General features: G+C 41.9%; 1 protein-coding gene across 1 annotated transcript in view; it reads left to right on the forward strand.

Annotated features, from left to right (window-relative positions):
- The window catches only part of LOC124716698 (potassium voltage-gated channel protein eag-like), a 242665-nt gene that overhangs the window by 186940 nt on the left and 28189 nt on the right, over positions 1-27536 (forward strand). The window contains exons 9-10 of the mRNA XM_047243239.1: positions 4465-4563; positions 25842-26030. Coding sequence (XP_047099195.1) covers positions 4465-4563; positions 25842-26030 — 288 coding nt within the window. The remainder of the gene's footprint in view (positions 1-4464; positions 4564-25841; positions 26031-27536) is intronic.

Raw genomic sequence — 27536 nt, forward strand, 5'->3', positions numbered from 1 at the left:
GTCGGGTCACGGGTAATTCATATGATCATCGTTGAGTATCACTCTCAGGAGACTGACCATGCACCTCCTCTCCGAGGATAGTTACCAACTCCATCATAGGGCTGTACGAAAATCCAAGTTCCACCTGCTACACTTTCAGAGCGAAATAAAGTAAAGCAAAGTAATAAGAAATTAGGTTCTTTCGCCAATCCATGTAGATCAGTCCCGCTGGTGCTACTGTGCTCTCAGATCAGCAAAATACACATTCACGCAAGCAAAGCTACTCTGTGAGAGATGGAGATGACAGTCGTGGTTTCCGTCATTTCATAGCTGAAATGTGCGCCATATTGCATTAAAACTGCAGTATCATACAGACGGCTTAGGACACACAATTAGCATGAAGTGTACTTCAGGGCCCAGCCTGATTAATGTGACCATCTGTCAAAAGTCTGAATAGGCTTACGCAAACTGCTGCAAGAAAGTCGTTCCCGTTGCAGAAGGTACTGACAGGGATGTGGAGCCATACCGACTATTGTCGTGCAGAGCTGCGGTAGATTGCTTGACTGTCACGCCAATCATACCTTCTGAAATGACGAGATTACCAGGGGAAAGCCACTCAGACATTTCGCGGATTATAACGCTCGTTACTCCATCCTACTCCATTCTGACAACTGTTGCCTGGTGTTTGCTTTCAGTCTATATAAGCTATATAACACATGAAGTGTCTGGCGTAATGGTTAGATCGGTTACTGCTGCTACAATGGCAGGTTATCAAGATTTAAGTCAGTTTGAACGTGGCGTTATAGTCGGCGCACGAACGATGGTACACAGCATTTCGGAGGTAGCGATGAAATAGAGATTTTCCAGTATGACCATTTCACGAGTGTCCCGTGAACATCAGCAATCGCATAAAATATCAGGTGTCCGACATCGCTGCGACCGGATGAACATCCTGCAAGAACGGGACCAACGACAACCGAAGAGAATCCTTCAACGTGACAGAAGTGCAACTCTTCTCCAAATTTCGATGCTGAGCCATTAATAAGTGTCAGCGTGCGTACGATTCAACGATACATCATCGATATGGAGTTTTGAAGTCGAAGGCCCATTCGTGTACCCTTGATAACAGCACGACACAAAGCCTTACGCCTCTCCTGGGCCCGTCAACACTGACGTTGGACTGCTGATGACTGGAAACGTGTTACCTGGTCGGACGAGTCTCGTTCCAAATTGTGTCGAGCGGATGGATGTGTATGGGAATGGAGACAACCTAATGAATCCATGGACCCTGCATGTCAGCAGGGGACTGTTGAAACTGATGAGGTTTCTGTAATGGTGTGAGGCGTGTGAAGTTGGAGTGATATGGGACCCCTGATACGTCTAGATACGACTCTGACAGGGTGACACGTACATAAGCGCCCTGTCTGATCACCTGCATCCATTCCTGTTCCATTGTGCATTTCGACGGACTTGGGCAATTACAACAAGACAATGCGACACCCTACACGTCCAGAATTGCTACAGAGTGGCTATAGAAACACTCTTGTGAGTTTAAACCCTTCTGCTGGTCACCAGTCTCTCCAGACTTGGACAATATTGATCATATCTGGAATGCCTTGCAACGTGCTGTTCAGAAAAGATTTTCACCCCTAGTACTCTTACGGATTTAGGACAGCCCTGCAGGATTCATCGTGTCAGTTCCCTCCAGCACTATTCTGACATTACTCAAGTCCATGCCAGGTCGTATTGCGTGCTCGCGGGGGCCTGCACGATTTTGGGCAAATGTACCAGTTGCTTTGGCTCTTCAGTCTATAGCCTCATAAGCATTAAGCCCAAGGCAAAATGCTGCCTGCTACAGGCTTGCGCAAACAGCTTTAAATAAATACCTTGGCAGTTCCGGGATTCTCTTCTGATTTGGCTGTCAGAGTACCCAGCATTGCCGAGATTGGTACTCATTTCAGTTCTATTAGTCCATCTTCTCCTTCTCCCTCTCTCCATCCATCTCCTCTGGACCCTTCTCTGTCTCCTCAAATGGTTCAAATGGCTCTGAACACTATGGGACTTAACTTCTAAGGTCATCAGTCCCCTAGAACTTAGAACTACTTAAACCTAACTAACCTAAGGACATCACACACATCCATGCCCGAGGCAGGATTCTAACCTGCGACCGTAGCGGTCGCGCGGTTCCAGACTGTAGCGCCTAGAACCCCTCGGCCACTCCGGCCGGCTCTATCTCCTCATCTGCCTCTTCCCTTTCTTTGTCCACGACTCCCTCGCCCTCTCTCTGTCCATATTCCCCCTCCCCCACCTACATGTGCCCATTTCTCTCGTCCCCTCTTCCTGCCCATCTCCTCCACGTCTTTCCACATAAGTACCACCGCCCCAGTAGCATGTTGATCGCTCTTATCCCCACAATGTTTCTTTCCAGACAGTAACTAATGTGTGTAACAACTTTGGGGTTTAGGAGTAGTTTTCTACCCACCGCTTTGCACACATATGCTTATGTCACAAATATGTACCATATCTTTACATATATTATCCTGCAGTTTCGTTTCCACGCAGCTCAAGGCTTATGATGTCATATCTTCTGAACTATGTGTCGTACAATGATATAGTTGTGCAGACACATTCAGTAGTATATGAGAACACTGTCCGCAAAATTTGGTGTGAATATTGGTAATAGGAAATATGTAATAAATTAAAACGTCATGCCTGATGCTATAGTTTTACTGCATGAGTGCATGAGCAAGAGAAACACATATTTTCCCCCAGTTTCTGGGAGACCGCTTGTGTTTCAAAATTATAGTTTCATAGAGCAATCTTACAGATTCTGGTATGACAGACTCTACATCACATAAAAATTATCAGAGGGTTCGAATCCTGCCTCGGGCATGGATGTGTGTGATGTCCTTAGGTTAGTTAAGTTTAAGTAGTTCTAAGTTGTAGGGGACTGATGACCTCAGCAGTTAAGTCGCATAGTGCTGAGAGCCATTGAACCAGTTTTCAACCCAGTCGGACAAAGGACCGCAACGACATTAAAAGACAGTTTCGTAGAACAGCCTCACCGGGAGTCTTACAAAGCGAAATTCAGGTATCAGTGTGCCAATTCTAATTGAGGTTTTCTGTCATTTCGGTAAATCAGCTTCTTGCAGGAAGGACAAATAAACTACTGCTCCATTTATTATGATCTGTTTATCAACTGATCGTTAAGCGTCAGTTTATGGCATTGTAGTGTTTTAGCATCTAAAAACTATCTCGAGATTCTTCGCATCAGGTCTGAGACATGGTTTTCATGTAGGCTTTGATAGCGTAATTCGTGTGGTTTTTAGTTTTAAGATACGTGACAGACAAGTAAATCACACAATACATTTTTTGTATGTGTATTTATTGTTTTTGCGCGTTCTACCACATTCGGGCATTGAGACCAAAAATGGACTTTTTCTACAAGTAAGACAAGTTCATGGAGAAGAAGTAAAAACATGGAGGTTCTCTGATGACAGCGTAATTCTGTCAGAGATCACACGGGACTTCGAAGAGCAGCTGTGTTAGATTGGATATTATCTTGAACAGAGATTGTAGGATGAAAACCAGCAAAAGTAAAAGTAGTGGAATGTACTCGAAGTAGATCAGGGGATGCTGATGGGATTAGATTAGGAAATGAGACACTGAAAGTAGCAGATGAACTTTGATATTTAGCCAGCAAAATAACAGATGATGCGAGATGTAGAGAGGATATAAAATACGCATTGGCTATTATCACAACTAGTATTTCTGAAAAAGAGGATTTTTAAAAAATTTAATATGAATTTAAGCGCTAAGAAATCTTTTCTGAATGTGATTGTCTGGAGTGTAGCCTTGAAGGAAAGTAAAACGTAGACATAGGCAGTTCAGACAGCGGGACTGAAGATTTTGAAATGTGGTGCTACAGAAGAACACCGAAGATTAGATCGGTGTACATAGAAACTAAACAGGAGGCACTGAATCGAGCTGGGGAAAAAAGAAATGTATACAACAACATGATTATGAATCAGTTGATCGGACACACATCCTAAGGCATCAACGAATCGTTGGTTTGGTGGTGAAAGCAAGTGTAGGTGGACAAAAATTGCAGATCGACTCCAAGGCTTGTATATAGTCAACAGGTTCAAATGGATGTAGGTTGCAATAGTTATGCAGAGCTGAAGAGACAGTACAAGATAGATTAACGTAGAGATCTGGGTCGCATTAGTTTTCAGACTAAAGATAACAACAACAATACGTTCTTACTTTGCAGACAACTGCAAAGAATAATTTGTAATGATTGTAAAGTTTTGTTGAAACGTTACAATTATTGTGTTATGAAATACCCTTTTGCCTCTGTTTTATGGAAGAGATTATCTGTGTTAGAATAAAAATAACGTAACAATTGCTCCCACATTGCTACTGAAAGACGTAGCTGAACGAGTGGGCGAATAAGGTCACACACAATAACTGTTTTGTACGCAGGTGTTCCCGAAGCTGCCTAAGCCGATGACGAGGCAGGACACGATGGAGGAAATCGTCGAGATCGAAGACCGTTACAACCGTCCAGGAAGCCTTCGTAAGGTAAAGCACGGATCCGTACGGTTACAGTTGTATGGAGAAATTTTTCTCTTTAAATGTCTTCTGTATCTGTCACTTAACATTGTATAAACCTCTATGTTTCACGGATGTGTAGTAAGAACTCTAAAAAATTGTCGAACGTTGATTTTTTTTGTTAGTGACTACTGCAACTAGCCAAAAGTTCCTTTAAAATACGTTATTTCAATTCCATAACCAATTTTAGCCTGTTGTTGTTGTTGTAGTTGTTGTGGTCTTCAGTCCTGAGACTGGGTTGATGCAGTTTTCCATGATACTCTATCCTGTGCAAGCTTCTTCATCTCCCAGTACTTACTGCAACCTACATCCTTCTGAATCTGCTTAGTGTATTCGTCTATTGGTCTCCCTGTACGATTTTTACCCTCCACGCTGCCCTCCAGTGCTAAATTTGTGATCCCTCGATGCCTCAAAACATGTCCTACCAACCGATCCCTTCTTCTAGTAAAGTTGTGCCACAAACCTCTTCTCCCCAATCCTATTCAATACCTCCTCATTAGTTACGTGATCTACCCACCTTATCTCCAGCATTCTTCTGTAGCACCACATTTCGAAAGCTTCTATTCTCGTCTTGTCCAAACTATTTATCGTCCATGTTTCACTCCCACACATGGCCACACTCCATAAAAATACTTTCAGAAACGACTTCCTGACACTTAAATCTATACTCGATGTTAACAAATTTCTCTTCTTCAGAAACGATTTCCTTGACATCGCCAGTGTACATTTTATATCCTCTCTACTTCGACCATCATCAGTTATTTTGCTCCCCAAATAGCAAAACTCCTTTACTTCTTTAAGTGTATCATTTCCTAATCTAATTCCCTCAGCATCACCCGACTTAATTCGACTACATTCCATTATCCTCGTTTTGCTTTTGTTGATGTTCATCTTATATCTTCCTTTCAAGACACTGTCCATTTCGTTCAACTGCTCTTCCAAGTCCTTTGCCGTCTCTGACAGAATTACAATGTCATCGGCGACCCTCAAAGTTTTTATTTCTTCTCCATGGATTTTAATACCTACTCCGAATTTTTGTTTTGTTTCCTTTACTGCTTGCTCAGTATACAGATTGAATAACATCGGGGAGAGGCTACAACCCTGTCTCACTCCCTTTCCCAACCACTGCTTCCCTTTCAAGCCCCTCGACTCTTATAACTGGCATTTGGTTTCTGTACAAATGGGAGATAGCATTTCGCTTCCTGTATTTTACCTCTGCCACCCTCAGAATTTGAAAGAGAGTATTCCAGTCAACATTGTCAAAAACTTTCTCTGAGTCAACAAATGCTACAAATGTAGATTTGCCTTTCCTTAATCTTTCTTCTAAGATAAGGTCAGTATTGCGGTTTTGGCCTACCACACCCATTTTCCGATGGTTAACATCTCCAATTACATTGATGCTTCGGTCAGCACCGTGTCGTCTGCTCCTGCAGTGTGTTCCAGTGGACAGCGATTTGTTTAGTCATGGTCCTTACGGCTTTCATGATCGGTTAATAAACTGCTGGATTACAAACACCACACATTTTGTAAACAAATCGCAGAGGCACACATTATAGTATTCTTAATGGCAATTTGAGCGTCACATTTGTGCTTCACGCTCGATATTTAAGAATACAAGAAATCTTAATTTTGAAATGTGCCTTAATTCAGCTTCTGTGCTTATCGAAGATAAAGCTGAGACTCAGTATGACACCAAGAAAATGTAATTACATTAGATTAGTAGACCAACTACGCTTAAGGTACAGGCTGGATTTCCCCATTATCAGAGAGCCTTGACAGTACTGACGATTTAAGGAGGGGAAAATCAAGATGAGTTATTTGTAAATTGAGGTTTGAGGTAAGTAAAACACTGGGCTACAGTATTCCATACAGCTGTGGTAAACATAATGTCGGGGTGGTGTGGTGGATAGCATACCTGTCCAGTAAACGCCAGCACGGTAGCTCAGCGTGTTCGGTCAGAGGCTGCTGGCACGGTAGCTCAGCGTGTTCGGTCAGAGGGTTAGCTGCCCTCTGTAATAAAAAAAAACTGAGTTAATCGATCAATGACGAACTTCAACGGGTGTCTGGGGACGTCCGCCACGAACAATTGAAACGAACAATAACGAACAAAATGAGATTTAAAAAAATAAAAGTAAGCAGAAGACCAGGGTTCAAGTCGTGGTCCTCGTACAAATTTTAATTCATTACTTTAGCTTGTATCCTTATCGAAAGTAAAGTTGAGACACAATGATAATTAACTCGGAAACTGAGCAACGTATCGAATTTTTTTCCTAACAATTATTTCTCAGCACAATCTACCCTCAACACCCTCACAAGCTTTTCAGAACATTTCTGACCATCCTGTATAAAGGAAACCGCGTATAGAAGACTAATTCGACCCATTCTTCAGTCATGGTAGTCTTTTGGGATACCAGCCAGGTAAAATTAAAGTAAGACATCAAACTATTTCATAGGCTTGCTGTTAGATTTGTTAGCAGCTAAGTTCCGTCAACACATGGGTGTTCTGCAGATGCTTTACAAACTAAAATGGGAATCTCTGGAAGCAAGATGACATTCTTTTCGCGAAACATTACTGAAAAATTTTAGATAACTGGCGTTTGGAGCTAACTGCAGAATGCTTCTACTGCCGCCAACATACTGACAGTGTTACGAGTGGGCTGTATACATCGTAGGACGCTGAAACATCGTAGATACGGTCATTAGTCTGCTGCTTGCGGAGTATGCTGGAAAAGAACAGTAGTTCACTATTCCGCCACCAGGTGAAAATATGGCGCTGTAAGCACACAAAATATGAAATGTTTACTGTTTCGATATCAGTATGCTGTTTGTCACTTGCGACGCACGATGATTTTTTTTTCCGAAGTGTTTTGGTGTAAATAATTAAGGAGGTTAAAGTTCTCCATAGGAAACTCAATGGCTACTGAGAAGAAAGACTGCCCACTGCCTGTAAAGATGTTTTATCAGGACAACAGCAACAGCAGCGCTGCATTGTGGGAATACCGCCGACAAAAATAGCTGCGAAGAGGCCCCATGCCAATGAAAGGGCTAAAGAATATGTTCAACGAATTTGAAGAAACGGGCGCACTAGGGAGAGGGAAGCAGCCCATTTCCATGTCAGTTGTTGATGAAGTTGCTGTAGCTACAGCCGACTGTGCGCCTCATGCCTCGGATTCTGCAGCCAGTGCTAAAGCTGTGTCATGGGAATCAGTTTCTCCGCTGGTCAACATTACGGCGCATTTTACACAGGATCAGGATGTGCGCGGAAAGAAGCCTCAACGTAGGCTATAACGCCGTGACGTTACCCTTCGTTTTTTGGCACACGTGTAAGTGGATGACATGTGGCCGGGGAATATTCTTTGAATGGAGAAGACACATTTTACTCTGCACGGTGCCGCGAATGCACAGAACTGTCGTATATGGGGTTCCACTCCACCACATGTTGTACAGTAACTTCCATGCACTCAGCTTATGTGAGAGTGTGGAGTGGTTTTAGAGGGTCTTTCCTCCTCGGTCCGTTTTTCTTCGCGAAAATGACACCTCCTCGACCTGTTAGTTGCACATGGACATCTGCACGTTCTAAGGACCTCCTCATGCAACACGTCATTCTAGCTTTGCAAGAATGCAACTGTGTCCACACTCCTATTTTCTTGCAAGATGGGGCGACACCAAATGTCGCTCGCCAGGTGAAAGATTTGCTTCGAGAAACCTTCATCTGTAGGCAATTTCAAACTGTGTGGCCTTCCATATTTTCCCGACCTAAATCCGTGTGAGTTCCGGTTGTGGGCCGCTCAGGGTAGCCGCGCGGTCTGGGGCGCCTTGCCACGGTTCGGGTTCGTGCGGCTCCCCCAATCGGAGGTTCTCCTCCATGCATGGATGCATGTGTCGTCTTTAGCGTAAGTTATTTTACACTAGATTAAGTAGTGTGGAAGCCTAGGGAGCGATGATCTCAGCAGCTTGGTCCCATCGGGACTTACCACCACCACCGCCACCAGTGTGGTTGCGGGGTTATCTGAAAGATCATGTCTATCAGTGTGTATGCGGACCCCTCCTGGTCTGAACGGTGACACACCGGGTATGCTGTGAGCAATAGTCAAACATGCTGTGCTAATGTGCAGCATGTTGCTGAGATGGGGTACCATACTGGACAGATGCTGTAGGCCCTAACTAGTCACCATAAACGTGCCACAACCGCCATTATCGTTGTTGGTCGTTACTCCCCTTTTCCTGCAACCACACCGGAATTTGGATGTTGACAGCGCCATATTTTCACGTGGTAGCAGAAAGTGGCCATTAAAATTGCTACACCACGAAGATGACGTGCTACAGATGTGAAATTTAACCGACAGGAAGAAGATGCTGTGATGTGCAAATGATTAGCTTTTCAGAGCATTCACACAACATTGGAGCCGGTGGCGACACCTACAACTTGCTGACATGATTAAAGTTTCTAACCGATTTCTCATACACAAACAGCAGTTGACCGGCGTTGCCTGGTGAAACGTTGTTGTGATGCCTCGTGTAAGGTGGAGAAATGCGTACCATCACGTTTCCGACTTTCATAAAGATCGGATTGTAGCCTATCGGGATTGCGGTTTATCGTATCGCGACATTGCTGCTCGCGTTGGTCGAGATCCAATGACTGTTAGCAGAATACGGAATCGGTGGGATCAGGAGGGTAATACGGAACGCCGTGCTGGATCCCAACGGCCTCGCATCACTAGCAGTCGAGATGACAGGCATCTTATCCGCATGAGTGTAACGGATCGTGCAGCCACGTCTCGATCCCTGAGTCAACAGATGGGGCCGTTTGCAAGACAACAACCATCTGCACGAACACTTCGACGACGTTTGCAGCAGCATGGACTATCAGCTCGGAGACCATGGCTGCGGTTACCCTCGATGCTGCATCACAGACAGGAGCGCCTGCGATGGTGTAAACGACGGACCTGGGTGCACGAATGGCAAAACGTCATTTTTTCGGATGAATTTACAGTATCATGATGGTCGCATCCGTGTTTGGCTACATCGCGGTGAACAATGGACATGACATTTAAGATGTGTTACGACCCGTGGCTCTACCCTTCATTCGATCCCTGTGAAACCCTGCATTTCAGCAGGATAATGCACGACCGCATGTTGCTGGTCCTGTACGCGCCTTTCTGGATACAGAAAATGTTCGACTGCTGCCCTGGCCAGGACATTCTCCAGATATCTCACCAATTGAAAACGTCTGGTCAATGGTGGCCGAGTAACTGGCTCGTCACAATACGCCAGTCACTACTCTTGATGAACTGTGGTATCGTGTTGAAGCTGCATAGACAGCTGTACCTGTACACGCCATCCAAGCTCTGTTTGACTCAATGTCCAGGCGTATCAAGGCCGTTATTACGGCCAGAGGTGGTTGTTCTGGGTACTGATTTCTCAGGATCTATGCACCAAAATTGCATGAAAATGTAATCAAATGTCAGTTTTAGTATAATATATTTGTCCAATGAATACCCGTTTATCATCTGCATTTCTTCTTGGTGTAGCAATTTTAATGGCGAAAATACGTTGCTGCGGTAATGGACTCTCGAGTCCGATATGACCAGTGAGTAAGTAAGTAAGTAAATAAGTAGTGTATAATTTTTTATCATACCCAACGGACGCACCAATTAATGTTTTTACCTGCGATGCTTCCACATCCTGTGATGCTTACAGTCCAGACTCGGATCACCGTAAATTTAATTATATACACCCAGCACATTTCGTGTAAGGACTGTAAAGACAGGATAAGAGAAATTAGGGCTCGTACACGGGCTACTAGACGGTCGTTTTAGCCTCACTTCATTTACGAGTAGAACCGGAAATTAAATGACTAGTACTGGTACAAAGTACGCTCCTCCAGGCACTGTGTTTGCGGAGCATGGATGTAAATATAGACTTCTTTCTCTAAAAGGTTTACAGTTTCCAGATACCCGAACAAAAAAATTCTTCCATTTATTGTAATTAGAGTTATTTACATATAATTACGCCGAGGTATTCTTGTAGCTTGACTAACTGAAAGTGTCATTCGTATATCCTAGTGTATAAATCCATTACATTTTTTGCATTTCGTGAAATGTAAAATTTTACTTCTTTCTGCACTAAGAGATCTTTGGAAGTTTTTATAAGAGGCTGATATTTGTCATGATACAGTGAGTATTGCTAAAATTTTTAACGGTTGAATTTTGCTGTTACGTCGTTTGTGGAAGATCGCAACTAATACTATGTGACATGGCTGTAGCCTATCCCATGTGTTGATGAATCTCTGCACAAAGCAGACACTAAAGTAGACTAAGGAGAAATTTGGAAAAGAAATTATAGTTGAGAGAGAAGAAATACGAACTTATGTTTGCCGTTTCGATGGTGAGACATTTTTTAGCTACATTGTCAGTGAAACCTCGCCTTTGTGATTCCTTTTCATTTGTGTACCATTACGTGTTTACAGTTCTTAACCCCTCTCTCGGATCTCGACTTAATAGTAGTTGCTCTTCAACTGACTGAATCTTTTCCTCGGAAAAATTATGCTCTTTCAAGAGTACCTGGATACTCGTGTCAGACATACGAGCGTCGTTCACAGATCATCTTTCTTGACGTACTTTTATTGATTCAAACAGCAACTACACGGTTCGAGACACAGAGCTGTTCTTTACGAGCTGTTAAGAGCAAATGTATAAATTTTTAATAAGAAGTACAGATTTTAGTACAAACAGTGGGGTGAAGGCGCCGCCACCTCACCCTGACTGCCTGTTCTGCGCACATTTTCAGAGGTCTGTTCTGCTTGACCATGCGGCCTTGTGACCGCTATCCGAATGTTCGTTAGATTATTGCGTAAAAATTTGAAGTAATTGCCCACGAGTTTTCTGAGATTTTGGAAACAACTTTTCCCCTTTGTACAGGGTGGCCAGAAACAGTCTGGAAATCTTGTAAGGGTGTTGCAGAGTATGCTGTGCTGAGAAATAATTTTTGAGAAAAATATCGATACGTTGTGCCGTTTCCGAGTTAATTAGCACTGAAGTTAACCAATCAGGGCGCTGAGCGCGCAAATTCAAGAGACCTGCCAAATACAATTAATGTCAGTCGTTCTCAGGGCGTAGATGATAGCGCACGAAAGTGCTCAGCCTGTGGCTCGGGTTCGATCCTCACTGCCGCCCCTCGTCCAATTTCTGCATCGCTCTCTTGTTCGGTTTTAGAAAAACAAACGAAAGACACGTTTGGCTCCACCGTCTGTGAAAGTCCGATTGAATTTGCGCGCGGAACGGCCTGATTGGCTGACTCCAGTATAACTAACTCGGAAACGGCGAAACGTATCGAAAGATGAAAAGGTTCGCATTGGAGAGGAATTCGTTGTGGGCCGCATCAAACCAGCCCAGAAGGCGGAAAAACTGATGAAATAACTCCATAGAACTGGACGAGTCAGCTTTATCTGATAATAAAGCTTTGTTATTGGCATATATTTGTTTTCTTATGAAATACTACTTCCGGGAAGAAATACAATTCGTGGGAACTGTGACAACAGACACTGAAGGTGAATCAGTATTTAAAATTTTGAAAGATTATTTCATGGAAAAAGTGATCGCATAATGAAATATAATACCATCTGCAGCAGTGCAGGAACCTACCATGTGTGGGCGCTGTAGCGAATTTATAAGGCAGTTAAAACGAAACGTACCGGAAGTGTTTACAATACACCGCGGCACCCATCGGCAATATGTAGCAACCAAAAATCTGAGAGGTAAATTGTTTCAGTTTGTCGTTGATGCAGCAGATAAAATTCGAAACAATGTGTTGAATTCTGAGTTACATGCGCCATTAAGTGAAGAAAATGAAGGGAACTGTGATGGCTCACTCCTTCATAAAAAAGTATGTTGACTGTCAAAAGGCTTATGTTAACAAGATTCTTCTCATTTTTGGGACAGTTTTAGATTTTCTGGATGCTAAAGATCCAATTTCAAAAGAAAATTTAGTCAACTGAAAACTGGAAATTGCTTACTTAACAGAACCGTTTACTAAATTTAATGGTTAACTTGCAGTTACAAGGTGACAGTCTAAATCTGATAAAAACAACACCCATTATTTCAGCTATTGTTACCTGAACTGAACTAATGAAGCAAAACATAGGAAGGGGCAGACTTTCCCAGTTTGTCACAGTCAACCTGCCAAGATGGCGCTTGAACCTACGTTCAACATTTAAATGTCCTTCACACAGACTTTGAATAGGTCTCAGAATGTTTTACTATGGAAATACCACAGCAGATTATTTTAAACCACATAGTAATATTAGAGGAACACATGTCGTACTCGAATTACAAGAACAACTGATCGGGATGAACAGTAGCGAAGAATTTAAGATGCAGTTTAGAAAGGGGTTTCAGGAATAGAATTCTGGCTTCAAAATGACAAACGTGTTACTTGTACTGTGCTATGGACCATCGTGAGGGAGTTTTTGAAATCTTTTCGATTTTCATAATTCACGGAAAAGGGTTTCAGAGCGGTGGTCAGTCTTTTTTTGTCTTTCTTCTTTTAAAATAATTTTTTAAAAATGAATTCTTTAGAACTGAAATGATGGGTTTCGTTTATATTAGATTTATACTGTCACCTTGTAACTGCAAGTTAATCATTAAATTTAATAAACAGTTATGTTAAGTAAGCAATTTCCGGTTTCCAGTTGATTAAATTTTCTTTTGAAATTCGATCTATAGCATCCATAAAATGTAAAACCGTCCCAAAAATGAGAAGAATCTTTCTAAGATAAGCCTTTTGACAGCCAACATACTTCTTTATGAAGGAGTGATCCATCAATGTTTTTCTTCATTTTCTTCACTTACTGGCGCATGTAACCCAGAAATCAACGCGTTGGTTCGAATTTTATCTGCCGTATCAACGACAAACTGAAACAATTTACCACTCAGATTTTTCGCAGCTACAATATTGCCGATGGGTGCCGCACGTTTTGTTTTAAACGCCTTATAAATTCACTGCAGCACTGTTGCAGTTGGTATTACATTTCATAATGGGATCACTTTTTCCATGAAATAATCTTTCAAAATTTTAAATACTGATTCGCCTTCCAGTCTCTCTTGTCACAATTCCCACGAATTGTGTTTCTTCGCGAAAGTATTCTTCCGTAAGAAAATTAATGTATGCCAGTAACAAGGCCTTATCATTGGATAAAGCTGACTCGTCCAGTCCTCTGCAGAAGCCGACCGTTTACAGATAATTACACAAGCTGCTTTCAGAATCAACACTTATTTCATCAGTTTCCCGCCTTCTGAGCTGGTTTGATGTGGCCCACAACGAATTCCTCTCCAGTGCGACCTTTTCATCTCAGAGTAGCATTCGCAACTTAAGTCCTTAATTATTTGCTGGATGTATCCCAGTCTCTGTCTTCATCTATAGATTGTACCCTCTGCAGCTCCCTCTAGCACTTTGGAAGTTATTCCGTGATGTATTAACAGGCGTCCTATCCTCCTGTACCTTCTCCTTGTCAGTGTTTTCTACTTATTCCATTCCTCGCCGATTCTTTATAGAACCTCCTCGTTCCTAATTTTATCACTCCACCTAATTTTCAACAGTCTTCTGTAGCACCACATCTGAAATCCTTTGATTCTCTTATTTTCCAGTTTCCCTACAATCCATCTTTCACTAACATACAATGCTTTGTTCCAAAGGTACATTCTCAGAAATTCCTTTCTCAAATTAAGATCTATGCTTGATACTAGCAGGCTTCTCTCGCCCGTTTTACCAGGACTAGTCTGCTTTTTATGTGCATCTTGCTCCCTCCGACATGCGTTGTTTTGCTATCTAGGTAGCAGAATTACTAAATTTCACCTACTTCGTGATCCCCAATTCTGATGTTGAGTTTCTCGCTGTTCTCACTTCTGCTACTTCTCATTACTTTCGTCTTTCTTCGATTTACTCTCAATTCATATTCTATACTCATTAGACTGTTCATTCCATTCAACGGATCACGCAACCCTTCTTCACTTTCAGTGAGGAGAGCAATTTCATCAGCGAATCTTATCACTGATATACTTTCACCTTGAATTTTAATCCATATCTTGAACTTTTCATTTATTTCCATCATTACTTCTTCGATGAACAGATTGAACAGTAGGGCGAAAGACTAAACCCCTGTCTTACATCCTTTTTAAACCATGTACTTCGTTCTTGGTCTTCCACACTTATTGTTCCCTTTTAGCTTATACATTGTATATTACCTGTCTTTCCTATACCTTACCCATATTTTTCTTAGTATTTCAAACATCTTAGACAATTTTACGTCGTTGAACGCTTTTTGCAGGTCGTCAAATGGCATGAACGTTCTCGAATTTTCTGTAGTTTGCTTCCATTATCAACCGCAACATCAGAACTGGCTCTCTGGTACCTTTACCCTTCCTAAAGCCAAACTTATATCATCAGACAGATACTCAACTGTCTTTTCCATTCTTCTTTTTATTACTTTTCTCAGCAAATTTGGATGCATTAGGTGTTAAACTGAATGTGCGATATTTCTTGCATTTCTCGGCTCTTGAGGCCCTAGGAGTTGTGTGGATAATGTTTCTCCGAAAATCTGATGGTGTATCGCCAGTCTCATACATTCTGCACATTGTCAGTAGTCATTTGGTTGCCACTTCCCCCAGTTATTTTAGAAATTATGATGGAATATTATCTTTCCATTCCAACTTATTCCATTTTAAGTCTTCCAGAGCTCTTCTAAATTCTGATTCTGACACTGGATTCAGTATCTCATCCCTATCAACTTGCGTTTTTCTTCTATCGCGCGAATAGACGAGTATTCCCCCAAACAGAGGCCTTCAATGTATTCTTTCGAACTATCCGCTCTCTCCTCTGCATTTAACAGTGGAATTTCCATGCACTCTTAATGTTACCGCCTGTACTGTTGTTACCACCGAAGGTTGTTTTGTCTTTTCTGTATGCTGAGTCAATCCTTTTGACAACCATTTATTTTTTGATTTTTTTACTTTTTTCACGTAACTTGTTACCTTAGCTTCCCAGTACTTCCTATTTATTCCATTCCTAAGTGGTTTGTATTTCCATATTCCTAAATACCACTGTACGTTCTTCTACTTCCTTCTTTCGTCGGTCAACTGTGGTATTTGTTCTGTTATTAATGGTTTCTTCGCAGTTACCTACGTTTTTCTCGCCAACTTCCGTGACTTTCCTGTTTAGAGATGTCCATTCCTCTTCAACCAAACTGCCTAAGGAGCTATTCAATACCAGAGTACCTATAGCCTCAGAGTACTTCAAGCGCATCTCTTCATTCGTTAGTAATTCCGTATACCCCCTCTTTGCGCCTTAATTCTTCCTGACTACTCTCTTGAACTTCAGCCTAATGTTCATCATTACTAATTGTATCTGTCTATATGTGCACCTCGGTACGCCTTACAATCCATTGTGTAACTTCGGAATCTGCCTGGCCGTGATATAATCTAGCTCAAATCTTCCTGAATCTACCGGCCTTTTACAAGTACAGGTCCTCCTCGTGTTATTCTTGTACGGAATATTCATTGTTACCATCTGAAATTTATTGTAGAACTCAATTAGTATTTCTTCTCTCTCATTTGTATTTCACCAATACGTCATTGAATTGTGCTGTTACTCAAAGAGTTTATTCTGAGTATTTGATAAGCAAGTTTGTGTAGAACAGTTTTTCAAATCTCTTCAGTGACTGGCAAAATGAACTGTTCCCCGAGAGCATACCGTTCTCCGATGTTCCTATAACCATCACCACCACTCAATGGGGTCGAAACGACAATACTGTCTACCATGGGTCTCTTTAGAAGTTTTTCCTGAACTGCTTGAAAGTATTTCAAATCTTTCACCTGTTTTATGAGAGTGATGCATTTTCAGATGATACTTTAGTTAGAATGCTTTGATAGCGTCATTATTTAACACTTCGTTCTATAAAAGATGCATAGGTAATATTTTCTTTGGCAATTATGGAATGAAGGCCAAATTTATATAATCAGTGCTTTACTGTCTACATTTCTTTTTTAGATTCAGCCATTTTTATGCATCACTTCACTGTGGTTAAAAAATAATGTATTTAAGTAAGTGTGATAAGACATAGCACTCAAAATCAACCCTCTGACCCCAAGTATTGATCAGCTTGTCGCTACGCAACCGAAGTAACTATGAGAGCGTGCTGAAAAGTACTGCCTCCTAATATTTTATGTGAAAACTCTTAAAGCTTTTTAAATAAAACAAACGTTACTAACATTCTACCTATATATTCTTCATGTTAACATATTTGCAGCCCTCTGCCGCTACAGGGCTCCAAATAGTAACATGTAACGTAGCAATGTGTGACGTAACTGTCGGAGATTTTAATTTGCTGGATAGAGACTGGGAGACTCAAACGTTCATAACGGGTGGCAGGGACAAAGAATCCAGTGAAATCTTTTAAAGTGCTTTATCTGAAAACTACCTTGAGCAGTTAAACAGAGAACCGACTCGTGGCGGTAACATATTAGACCTTCTGGTGACAAACAGACCCGAACTATTTGAAACAGTTAACGCAGAACAGGGAAACAGCGATCATAAAGCGGTTACTCCATCGATGATTTCAGCCGTAAATAGAAATATTAAAAAAGGTAGGAAGATTTTTCTGTTTAGCAAAAGTGACAAAAAGCAGATTTCAGTTTACCTGATGGCTCAACACAAAAGTTTTTTCTCAAGTACAGATAGTGTTGAGGATCAGTGGACAAAGTTCAAAACCATCGTACAATATGCGTTAGATGAGTATGTGCCAAGCAAGATCGTAAGAGATGGAAAAGAGCCACCGTGGTACAACAACCGAGTTATAAAACTGCTGCCGAAACAAAGGGAACTTCACAGCAAACATAATCTAGCCAAAGCCTTGCAGACAAACAAAAATTACGCGAACGCAAATGTAGTGTGAGGAGGACTATGCGAGAGGCGTTCAATGAATTCGAAAGTAAAGTTCTATTTACTAACTTGGCAGAAAATCCTAAGAAATTTTGGTCTTATGTCAAAACGGTAGGTGGATCAAAACAAAATGTCCAGACATTCTGTGACCAAAATGGTGCTGAAACAGAGGATGACAGACTAAAGGCCTAAATACTAAATGTCTTTTACCAAAGCTGTTTCGCAGAGGAAGACTGCACTGTAGTTCCTTCTCTAGATTGTCGCACAGATGACAAAATGGTAGATATCGAAATAGACGACACATGGATAGAGAAGCAATTAAAATCGCTCAAAAGAGGAAAGGCTGCTGGACCTGATGGGATACCAGTTCGATTTTACACAGAGTACGCGAAGGAGCTTGCCCCCCTTCTTGCAGCGGTGTACCGTAGGTCTCTAGAAGAGCGTAGCGTTTCAAAGGATTGGAAAAGGGCACACGTCACCTCCGTTTTCAAGAAGGGATGTCGAACAGATGTTCAGAACTATAGACCTATATCTCTAACGTGTAACAGTTGTAGAATTTTGGAAGACGTATTATGTTCGAGTATAATGACTTTTCTGGAGACTAGAAATCTACTCTGTAGGAATCAGCATGGGTTTCGAAAAAGACGATCGTGTGAAACCCAGCTCGCGCTATTCGTCCACGAGACTCAGAGGGCCATAGAAACGGGTTCCCAGGTAGATGCCGTGTTTCTGGACTTCCGCAAGGCGTTCGATACAGTTCCCCACAGTCGTTTAGTGAACAAAGTAAGAGCATATGGACTATCAGACCAATTGTGTGATTGGATTGAGGAGTTCCTAGATAACAGAACGCAGCATGTCATTCTCAATGGAGAGAAGTCTTCCGAAGTAAGAGTGATTTCAGGTGTGCCGCAGGGGAGTGTCGTAGGACCGTTGCTATTCACAATATACATAAATGACCTTGTGGATGACATCGGAAGTTTACTGATGCTGTGCTGCGAATACATAGAAAGAAAGTTCCCTTATCATTTAGCTACAATATAGCAGGTCAGCTACTGGAAGCAGTTAATTCCATAAATTATCTGGGAGTATGCATTAGGAGAGATTTAAAATGGAATGAACATATAAAGTTGATCGTCGGTAAAGGAGATGCCAGACTGAGATTCATTGGAATAATCCTAAGGAAATGCAATCCGAAAACAAAGGAAGTAGGTTACAGTACGCTTGTTCGCCCACTGCTTGAATACTGCTCAGCACTGTGGGATCCGTACCAGATAGGGTTGACAGAAGAGACAGAGAATATCCAACGGAGAGCAGCGCGCTTCGTCACAGGATCATTTACTAATCGCGAAAGCGTTACGGAGATGATAGATAAACTCCATTGGAAGACTCTGCAGGAGAGACGCTCAGTAGCTCGGTACGGGCTTTTGTTGAAGTTTGGAGAACATACGTTCACCGAGGAGTCAAGCAGTATATTGCTTCCTCGTACATATATCTCGCGAAGAGACCATGAGGATAAAATCAGAGAGATTAGAGCCCACACAGAGGCATACCGACAATCCTTCTTTCCATGAACGATACGAGACTGGAATAGAAGGGAAAACCGATAGAGGGACTCAAGGTACCCTCCACCACACAACGTCAGGTGGCTTGCGGGGCATGGATGTGGATGTAGATGCATGACAAATAGCATGTTATGATGGAGTTTCGAATTCGAAAAGTTTCCCCACACATGTGGACATCTGCAACAATCCGTCGCCTTGTTGGGAGGACGGCAGTTCAATCCCGCGTCCGGCCATCCCGATTTAGGTTTCCCGTGATTTCCCTAAATCGCTCCAGGCAAATGCCGGGATGTTTCCTTTGAAAGAGCACGGCCGACTTCCTTCCCCGTCCCTCCCTAATCCGATGAGACCGATGACCTCGCTGTCTGGTCTCCTCCCCCAAACAACCCAACCCGAACCCCGACGCCTTGGGTTTACTTTCATCGATCGTCTTCCATACCGTCCCGACTTGTCCCCATCCGATTTCCTTCTGTTTATAAAACTTAAAGCACACTTTCGACGACTTCACTTTGATAGTGGTGAAGCGCTGCAAGCAGAGGTGGGATTGTGGCTCTGTGAACCTCAGAGTCAAACTGTCTACAGTGATTGTATCAATAAACCGCTCCCTCGTTGGGACAAACATGTTTAACGTCAGGGTGACTAAGTTGAGAAATAAATATGTGGATATGAAGAATAAAGATGTAAAATGTTTATTTAAATAGCTCTAAGAGTTTTCACATAAAAATTTGGAGGTATTATTTGGCAGCACACCCTCATAAGAACGTAAAATCTGGCACTGGCAAACAATATGACGCAGATTTTTTTTTTTTAGTCGTCAGTCTTCTGACTGTTTTTTTTTCACATATTCCTTTCCTGTCCCATTCTGCGCAGAACCTCCTCATTCCTTACGTTATCGGTCCACCTAATTTTCAACATTCGTCTGCAGCACTACATCTCATATGATTCGATTATCTTCTGTTCCGGTTTTCCCACAGTCCATGTTTTAGTAACATACAATGCCGTGCTCCAAACGTATATTCTCAGGAATTTGTTCCTAAAATTAAGACCTACATTTGATACTAGTAGACTTCTCGTGGCCAGGAATGCCCTTTTTTCGAGTGCTAGTCTACTTTTGATGTCGCCCTTGCTCCGTCCATCATTGGTTATTTTGCTGCCTAGATAGCAGAATTCCTTAAATTCATCTGCTTCGTGACCATCAATCCTGATGTTAAGTTTCTCGCTGTTCTCATTTCAGCTACTTCTCATTGCTTTCATTTTCCTTCGATTTACTCTCAGTCCATATTCTGTACTCATTAGACTGTTCATTCTATTCAGCAGATCATGTAATTCTTCTCCACTTTCACTCAGGATAGCAATGTCATCAGCGAATTGTATCATTGATACCCTTGCACTTCCAATTTTAATTCCACTTCTGAACCTTTCTTTTATTTCCATCATTCCTTTTTCGAAGTACATATTGAATAGTACATCCCTGTCTTCCCTTTTATAATCCGATGGCTTCATTCTTGGTCTTCCATTCTTATTTTTCCTTTTCGGCACCTGTGCATATTGTGTATTACCCGCCTCTCCCTACAGCTTACCCATATTTTTCTCAGAATTTCGAACATCTTGCACCTTTTCACATTGTCGAACGCTTTTTCTAGGTCGACAAATCCTATGAACGATTCTTGATTTTTCTTTAGATTTGCTTCTATTATCAACGGAAAGGTCAGAATTGCCTTTCTCGTGCCTTTACCTTTCTTAAAGCCAAACTGATCGTCATCTAACACATCCTCAGTTTCGTCTTCCAGTCTTGTGTATATTATTCTTGTCAGCAACTTGGATGCATGAGCTGTTAAGCTGATTGTTGGGTAATTCTCGCAATTGTGAGCTCTTGCAGTCTTCGGGATTGTGTGGGCGATATTTTTCCAAAAGTCAGACGGTATATTGCCAGACTCATACATTCTACACATCAACGTAGATAGTCATTTTGTTGCTATTTCCCCTAATGATTTTAGAAATTCTGAAGGAATGCTATCGATCGATCCCTTCTTCCTTATTTATCTTAAGTCCTTTAAAGTTCTCTTACATTCTGATTCTAGTACTGGATCCCCTATCTCTTCTAAATCGATTCATGTTCCGTCTTCAATCACATCAGACAAACCGTTCCCCTACATTCATTTTAGGTAACTATAGTCTGTTCACACAGGGATGAACGAGGGTTCCCTGGTTCTGGATCGATAGACGTCAACAAAAGTCTGCAGACTTCGGCCCACTCAGCGAAGTAACACAGAAACTTGTGTGTGTAGCCACTGCGAAGTGACGTTACAAATCAATAAATCTCTACTTGAGAGAGGAAGCTGTTCCTGACTCATCACTGGCAGCGCCAGGATATCGTGTGCTATCTTCAGATAAATAATCAGCATTGGCGGCCGAAGACTTCCGGCATAAGAAGTCAGCCTCATTCTGCCAACGGCCTTGTCAAAAGAGGGCGGAGGAGCGGATAGAGGTTCAGGGCACTCTCTTGTCCTAGGGGTGGGAAATTGCCCCTAAAGGCGGAAGAATCAGCAATGATCAACGACATGAGGATGCAGAAGGCAATGGAAACCACTGCATTAAAGACACGTAACGTGTATCCACATGACATGTGGCCTGTAATTGAAGAACTGTCATGATGATCTCTCCATTGGCAAAAGATTCCGGAATAGTCCCCCATTCGGATCTCCGGGAGGGGACTGCCAAGGGGGAGGTTACCATGAGAAAAAGATTGAATAATCAACGAAAGGATAACGTTCTACGAGTCGGGGCGTGGAATGTCAGAAGCTTGAACGTGGTAGGGAAACTAGAAAATCTGAAAAGGAAATGCAAAGGCTCAATCTAGATATAGTAGGGGTCATTGAAGTGAAGTGGAAGGAAGACAAGGATTTCTGGTCAGATGAGTATCGGGTAATATCAACAGCAGCAGAAAATGGTATAACAGGTGTAGGATTCGTTATGAATAGGAAGGTAGGGCAGAGGGTGTGTTACTGTGAACAGTTCAGTGACCGGGTTGTTCTAATCAGAAACAAAGGCAGACCAACACCGACAACAATAGTTCAGGTATACATGCCGACGTCGCAAGCTGAACATGAACAGATAGAGAAACTGTATGAGGATATTGAAAGGGTAATTGCAGTATGTAAAGGGGGACGAAAATCTAATAGTCATGGGCGACTGGAATGCAGTTGTAGGGGAAGGAGTAGAAGACAAGGTTACAGGAGATTATGGGCTAGGGACGAGGAATGAAAGAGGAGAAAGACTAATTGAGTTCTGTAACAAGTTTCAGCTAGTAATAGCGAATACCCTGTTCAAGAATCACAAGAGGAGGAGGTATACTTGGAAAAGGCCGGGAGATACGGGAAGATTTCAATTAGATTACATCATGGTCAGACAGAGATTCCGAAATCAGATACTGGAATGTAAGGCGTACCCAGGAGCAGATATAGACTCAGATGGCAATATAGTAGTGATGAAGAGTAGGCTGAAGTTCAAGACATTAGTCAGGAAGAATCAATACGCAAGGAAGTGGGATACGGAAGTACTAAGGAATGACGAGATACGTTTGAAGTTCTCTGACGCTATAGATACAGCAATAAGGAATAGCGCAGTAGGCAGTACAGTTGAAGAGGAATGGACATTTCTAAAAAGGGCCATCACAGAAGTTGGGAAGGAAAAAATAGGTACAAAGAAGGTAGCTGCGAAGAAACCATGGGTAACGGAAGAAATACTTCAGTTGATTGATGAAAGGAGGAAGTACAAACATGTTCCGGGAAAATCAGGAATACAGAAATACAAGTCGCTGAGGAATGAAATAAACAGGTAGCGCAGGGAAGCTAAGACGAAATGGCTACAGGAAAAATATGAAGACATCGAAAAATATATGATTGTCGGAAGGACAGACTCAGCATACAGGAAAGTCAAAAACAACCTTTGGTGACATTAAAAGCAACGGTGGTAAGTAACATTAAGAGTGGAACGGGAATTCCATTGTTAAATGCAGAGGAGAGAGCAGATAGGCGGAAAGAATACATTGAAAGATTCTATGAGGGTGAAGATTTGTCTGATGTGATAGAAGAAGAAACAGGAGTCGATTTAGAAGAGATAGGGGATCCAGTATTAGAATCGGAATTTAAAAGAGCTTTGGAGGACTTACGGTCAAATAAGGCAGAAGGGATAGATAACATTCCATCAGAATTTCTAAAATTATCGGGGGAAGTAGCAACAAAACGACTATTCACGTTGGTGTGTAGAATATATGAGTCTGGCGATATACCATCTGACTTTCGGAAAAGCATCATCCACACAATTCCGAAGACGGCAAGAGCTGACAAGTGCGAGAATTATCGCACAATCAGCTTAACAGCTCATGCATCGAAGCTGCTTACAAGAATAATATACAGAAGAATGGAAAAGAAAATTGAGAATGCGCTAGGTGACGATCAGTTTGGCTTAAGGAAAAGTAAAGGGACGAGAGACGCAATTCTGACGTTACGGCTAATTATGGAAGCAAGGCAAAAGAAAAATCAAGACACTTTCATAGGATTTGTCGACCTGGAAAAAGCGTTCGACAATATAAAATGGTGCAAGCTCTTCGGGATTCTGAAAAACGTAGGGGTAAGCTATAGGGAGAGACGGGTCATATACAATATGTACAACAACCAAGAGGGAATAATAAGAGTGGACGATCAAGAACGAAGTGCACGTATTAAGAAGGGTGTAAGACAAGGCTGTAGCCTTTCGCCCTACTCTTCAATCTGTACATCGAGGAAGCAATGATGGAAATAAAAGAAAGGTTCAGGAGTGGAATTAAAATACAAGGTGAAAGGATATCAATGATACGATTCGCTGATGACATTGCTATCCTGAGTGAAAGTGAAGAAGAATGAAATGATCTGCTGAACGGAATGAACAGTCTAATGAGTACACAGTATGGTTTGAGTGTAAATCGGAGAAAGACGAAGGTAATGAGAAGTAGTAGAAATGAGAACAGCGAGAAACATGAGGATTGATGGTCACGAAGTCAATGAAGTTAAGGAATTCTGCTACCTAGGCAGTAAAATAACTAATGACGGGCGGAGCAAGGACATCAAAAACAGACTCGCTATGGCAAAAAAGGCATTTCTGGCCAAGAGAAGTCTACTAATATCAAATACCGGCCTTAATTTGAGGAAGACATTTCTGAGGTTGTACGTCTGGAGTACAGCACTGTATGGTAGCGAAACATGGACTGTGGGAAAACCGGAACAGAAGAAAATCGAAGCATTCGGGATGTGGTGCTATAGACGAATGTTGAAAATTAGGTGGACTGATAAGGTAATGAATGAGGAGGTTCTACGCAGAATCGGAGAGGAAAGGAATATGTGGAAAACACTGATAAGGGGAAGGGACAGGATGATAGGACATCTGCTAAGACATGAGGGAATGACTTCCATGGTACTAGAGGGAGCTGTAGAGGGCAAAAACTGTAGAGGAAGACAGAGATTGGAATACGTCAAGCAAATAATTGAGGACGTAGGTTGCAAGTGCTACTCTGAGATGAAGAGGTTAGCACAGGAAAGGAATTCGTGGCGGGCCGCATCAAACCAGTCAGTAGACTGATGACCAAAAAAAACAAAAAAATCTTCAGAGAAAGGTTGTTGAATGTTGCGGGCAGAAAATTTAAAATAGAGATTTTTTCCACCGTCTATCTTAGTCAATGATATGTGCAATGATGTGCACATGAGCAAGTATCATCTCTGTGAGAATTCAGAATTTTTGTAGCGACTTGCCCAAATGAGATCCACTCTCGTGGACCCCCAGTTACACCCAATGCACCTCCATTCTTTTTTTTTTTCGGCTATATTGCTCAGGTTCAGGTTGCAGTCTACCGCTGGAGGCGGATATAGACCACTGTGGGAATCATTTATCTAAACTGAAGCTGTGCGAGGTAGGTTCGAGTCCTCCCTCAGGCATGGGTGTGTGTGTTGTCCTTAGCGTAAGTTATTTTAAGTTAGATTAAGTAGTGTGTAAGCCTATGGGTCGATGGCCTCAGCAGTTTGGTCCAATAGGAACTCACTACAAATTTCCAATTTTCTAAAGTGAAACATCGTAAACAGACAAGTCATCTGCATGGTTGAGGTATCTTAAGTCATAAGACCACTGGAAGTAGCCTTACGTATTTTCTATTATTGTACCATAAAAGGAACTCTGAAACATGCTACATCATAGAATGTCTTATGTTTCGTTCTTAATCACTGCGCTAAATCTTTAACCTATGTTGTTCTGGTATCAAATCTAACTAGACAACATGTTCCAATGTTTTTCATTATTATTAAACCTACTTACATAATTATTGCTAAATCTGTGTCTAAAAGTCATAAAGGTATAGTTATGTGGGTGTTCGGGTGCAGATTTGGCTGTTTTGCCAGGGATGCATGGGTTCTTTGCTAATGTCAGGTGACAGCGGCACATTTAGCACTAAATGTGAGATGGAGATTGCAGCGCTTTGCAGGTCGTATCTTTCGTCATGTGAAAGCAATATCTTTAGTGAGAACTGTGAGCTGGTGATGTTGCTGCTTTACAGGTGATGTCATTTGACAGCCATATCTTTTGTCATATGACAGCGGTATCATTAGTGACAACTGTGAGTTGGTGATGTTGCTGCTGTACAAGTGGTATCATGTGACAGCCATATCTTTTGTCACGTGACAGCAGTATCTTGAGTGAGAACCGTGAGCTGGTGACGTCGGCACTTTACAGGTGGAGTCGTGTGACAGCGGCATGGTCCGCAGTGTGGAGCAGAGGCTGAACGACCCCCCACCCACGCCTCACCCCGTCGTCTCAGGGGTGGCCGCCATGCTGCCTCCGGCAGAGTACAAGGACCTCGTGGCCAACATCATGGACTTCAAGGTCGACGTCAAACTCGAGGTCCAGCGGTTACACCAGAAGGTAAGCACTGCATCAGGTAGCCATCAGGGTTGGCAATGGAAGCTAGTACTGCACACAAAAACATTGCCCAATTGAACTGGTAAAGTTGTGATATACACGGTCACTTACATTGTTGCAGCCACTTTTTCTCTCATTTCTTACTTAGATAATGTACAACTTATTTATTCTCATTTGCTGTACATACTATGCAACCAGCACCGTACTGCATAAATGGCGCATTATTAAAATAATTTTGCTTGCCTACATAATAGTGATAACAGATCCCAACAACACATCACGGTAAACAGGCTATACATGTAATTACTCGTATTTCACATTACTGAGAGTAAATTGTTCACAATATTTTTTTCTAAATGGATGTTGCAATGTAATCTTCTGGATATGTCTAGACTTCCATAACATATATATGAAGCTAGATACAGTATGTAACAGGGATAAGTGCAGATAGTTTTGTATTTGCTATGTTAATATCTATACAGATTGGTGTGTTGGTTTTTTTTTATCTGTGTTGAGCAGTCTTCCCATAAACAAGCTACAAACTTTATGATCTGATGTTTTCTGCGCCACTAAGTGGACTACACCTGTTAGTATAGACTGCCCGTTATGCGAGCATGTATCCACACTTCAACATCTGACCTTCTTCCCAGGAGATAATAAGCATCAATTTCTTGTTCTTGCTACACGTAGTGCAAGGTATTAACCAACTTGAAAACATATCACTTGTAACTGCTGCAGCCTGTTAGTATAGATTGACCGTTTTGAGACCATACATCCACACTTCAATAACTGACCTGCTTCCCAGGGTACAATAAACATTAATGGCTTGCTCATGCGACACATAGTGGGAAGTATTAATCAACTTGAAAACACATGACTTGTAATAGCTATAATTATTAGTCTGAAAATGATGTAAATACTTATTTAATGTTGTTCATTATACTGTCCTCGGTCACCAACAGAAATATCTGCACTTATGCACGTTACAAACAGTATATAGTGATGAACACGAAAATAGATATACCATGAAACACCAGTCCAATAATTATTAGTATTTATTAAACATTGTGGGGGTGTTTGTCACATAGCTGGTATTAAATTATTCAGAACTGATGTCCTTCTTCAACGTTGAGTATGACTTGTATTCATGAAGAACTAAGGTTTTCCTTCAACGTCCAGTATGAGTTGTATTAATGCTGGCTGCTGACTGGATGCTAGCATGAGTGGGTGCTACCACTGCATTCCAGACATGCTTCATGGACAACGCAATGGACCAGATGGGCTTTCGTGGTGTGAATCATATTTCGGGGTTTTGCATTTTCCTGCGGAATATGCCATTATATGCCCTCCTCATGGACGCTATGACAACAGGATTCACCATTCTTGACACACTGGCGAGAATTATGCTTCTGTTCAACAACTACCATGTCAGTCCTCTTGTTGTATCCCATATTTCCCACCCAAGAACCCTGGGAACAATGGAGGTATGGGTCTCGAGAATCGTTGCTT

The sequence above is a fragment of the Schistocerca piceifrons genome, chromosome 9, assembly GCF_021461385.2.
Source record: "Schistocerca piceifrons isolate TAMUIC-IGC-003096 chromosome 9, iqSchPice1.1, whole genome shotgun sequence".
NCBI lineage: Eukaryota > Metazoa > Arthropoda > Insecta > Orthoptera > Acrididae > Schistocerca > Schistocerca piceifrons.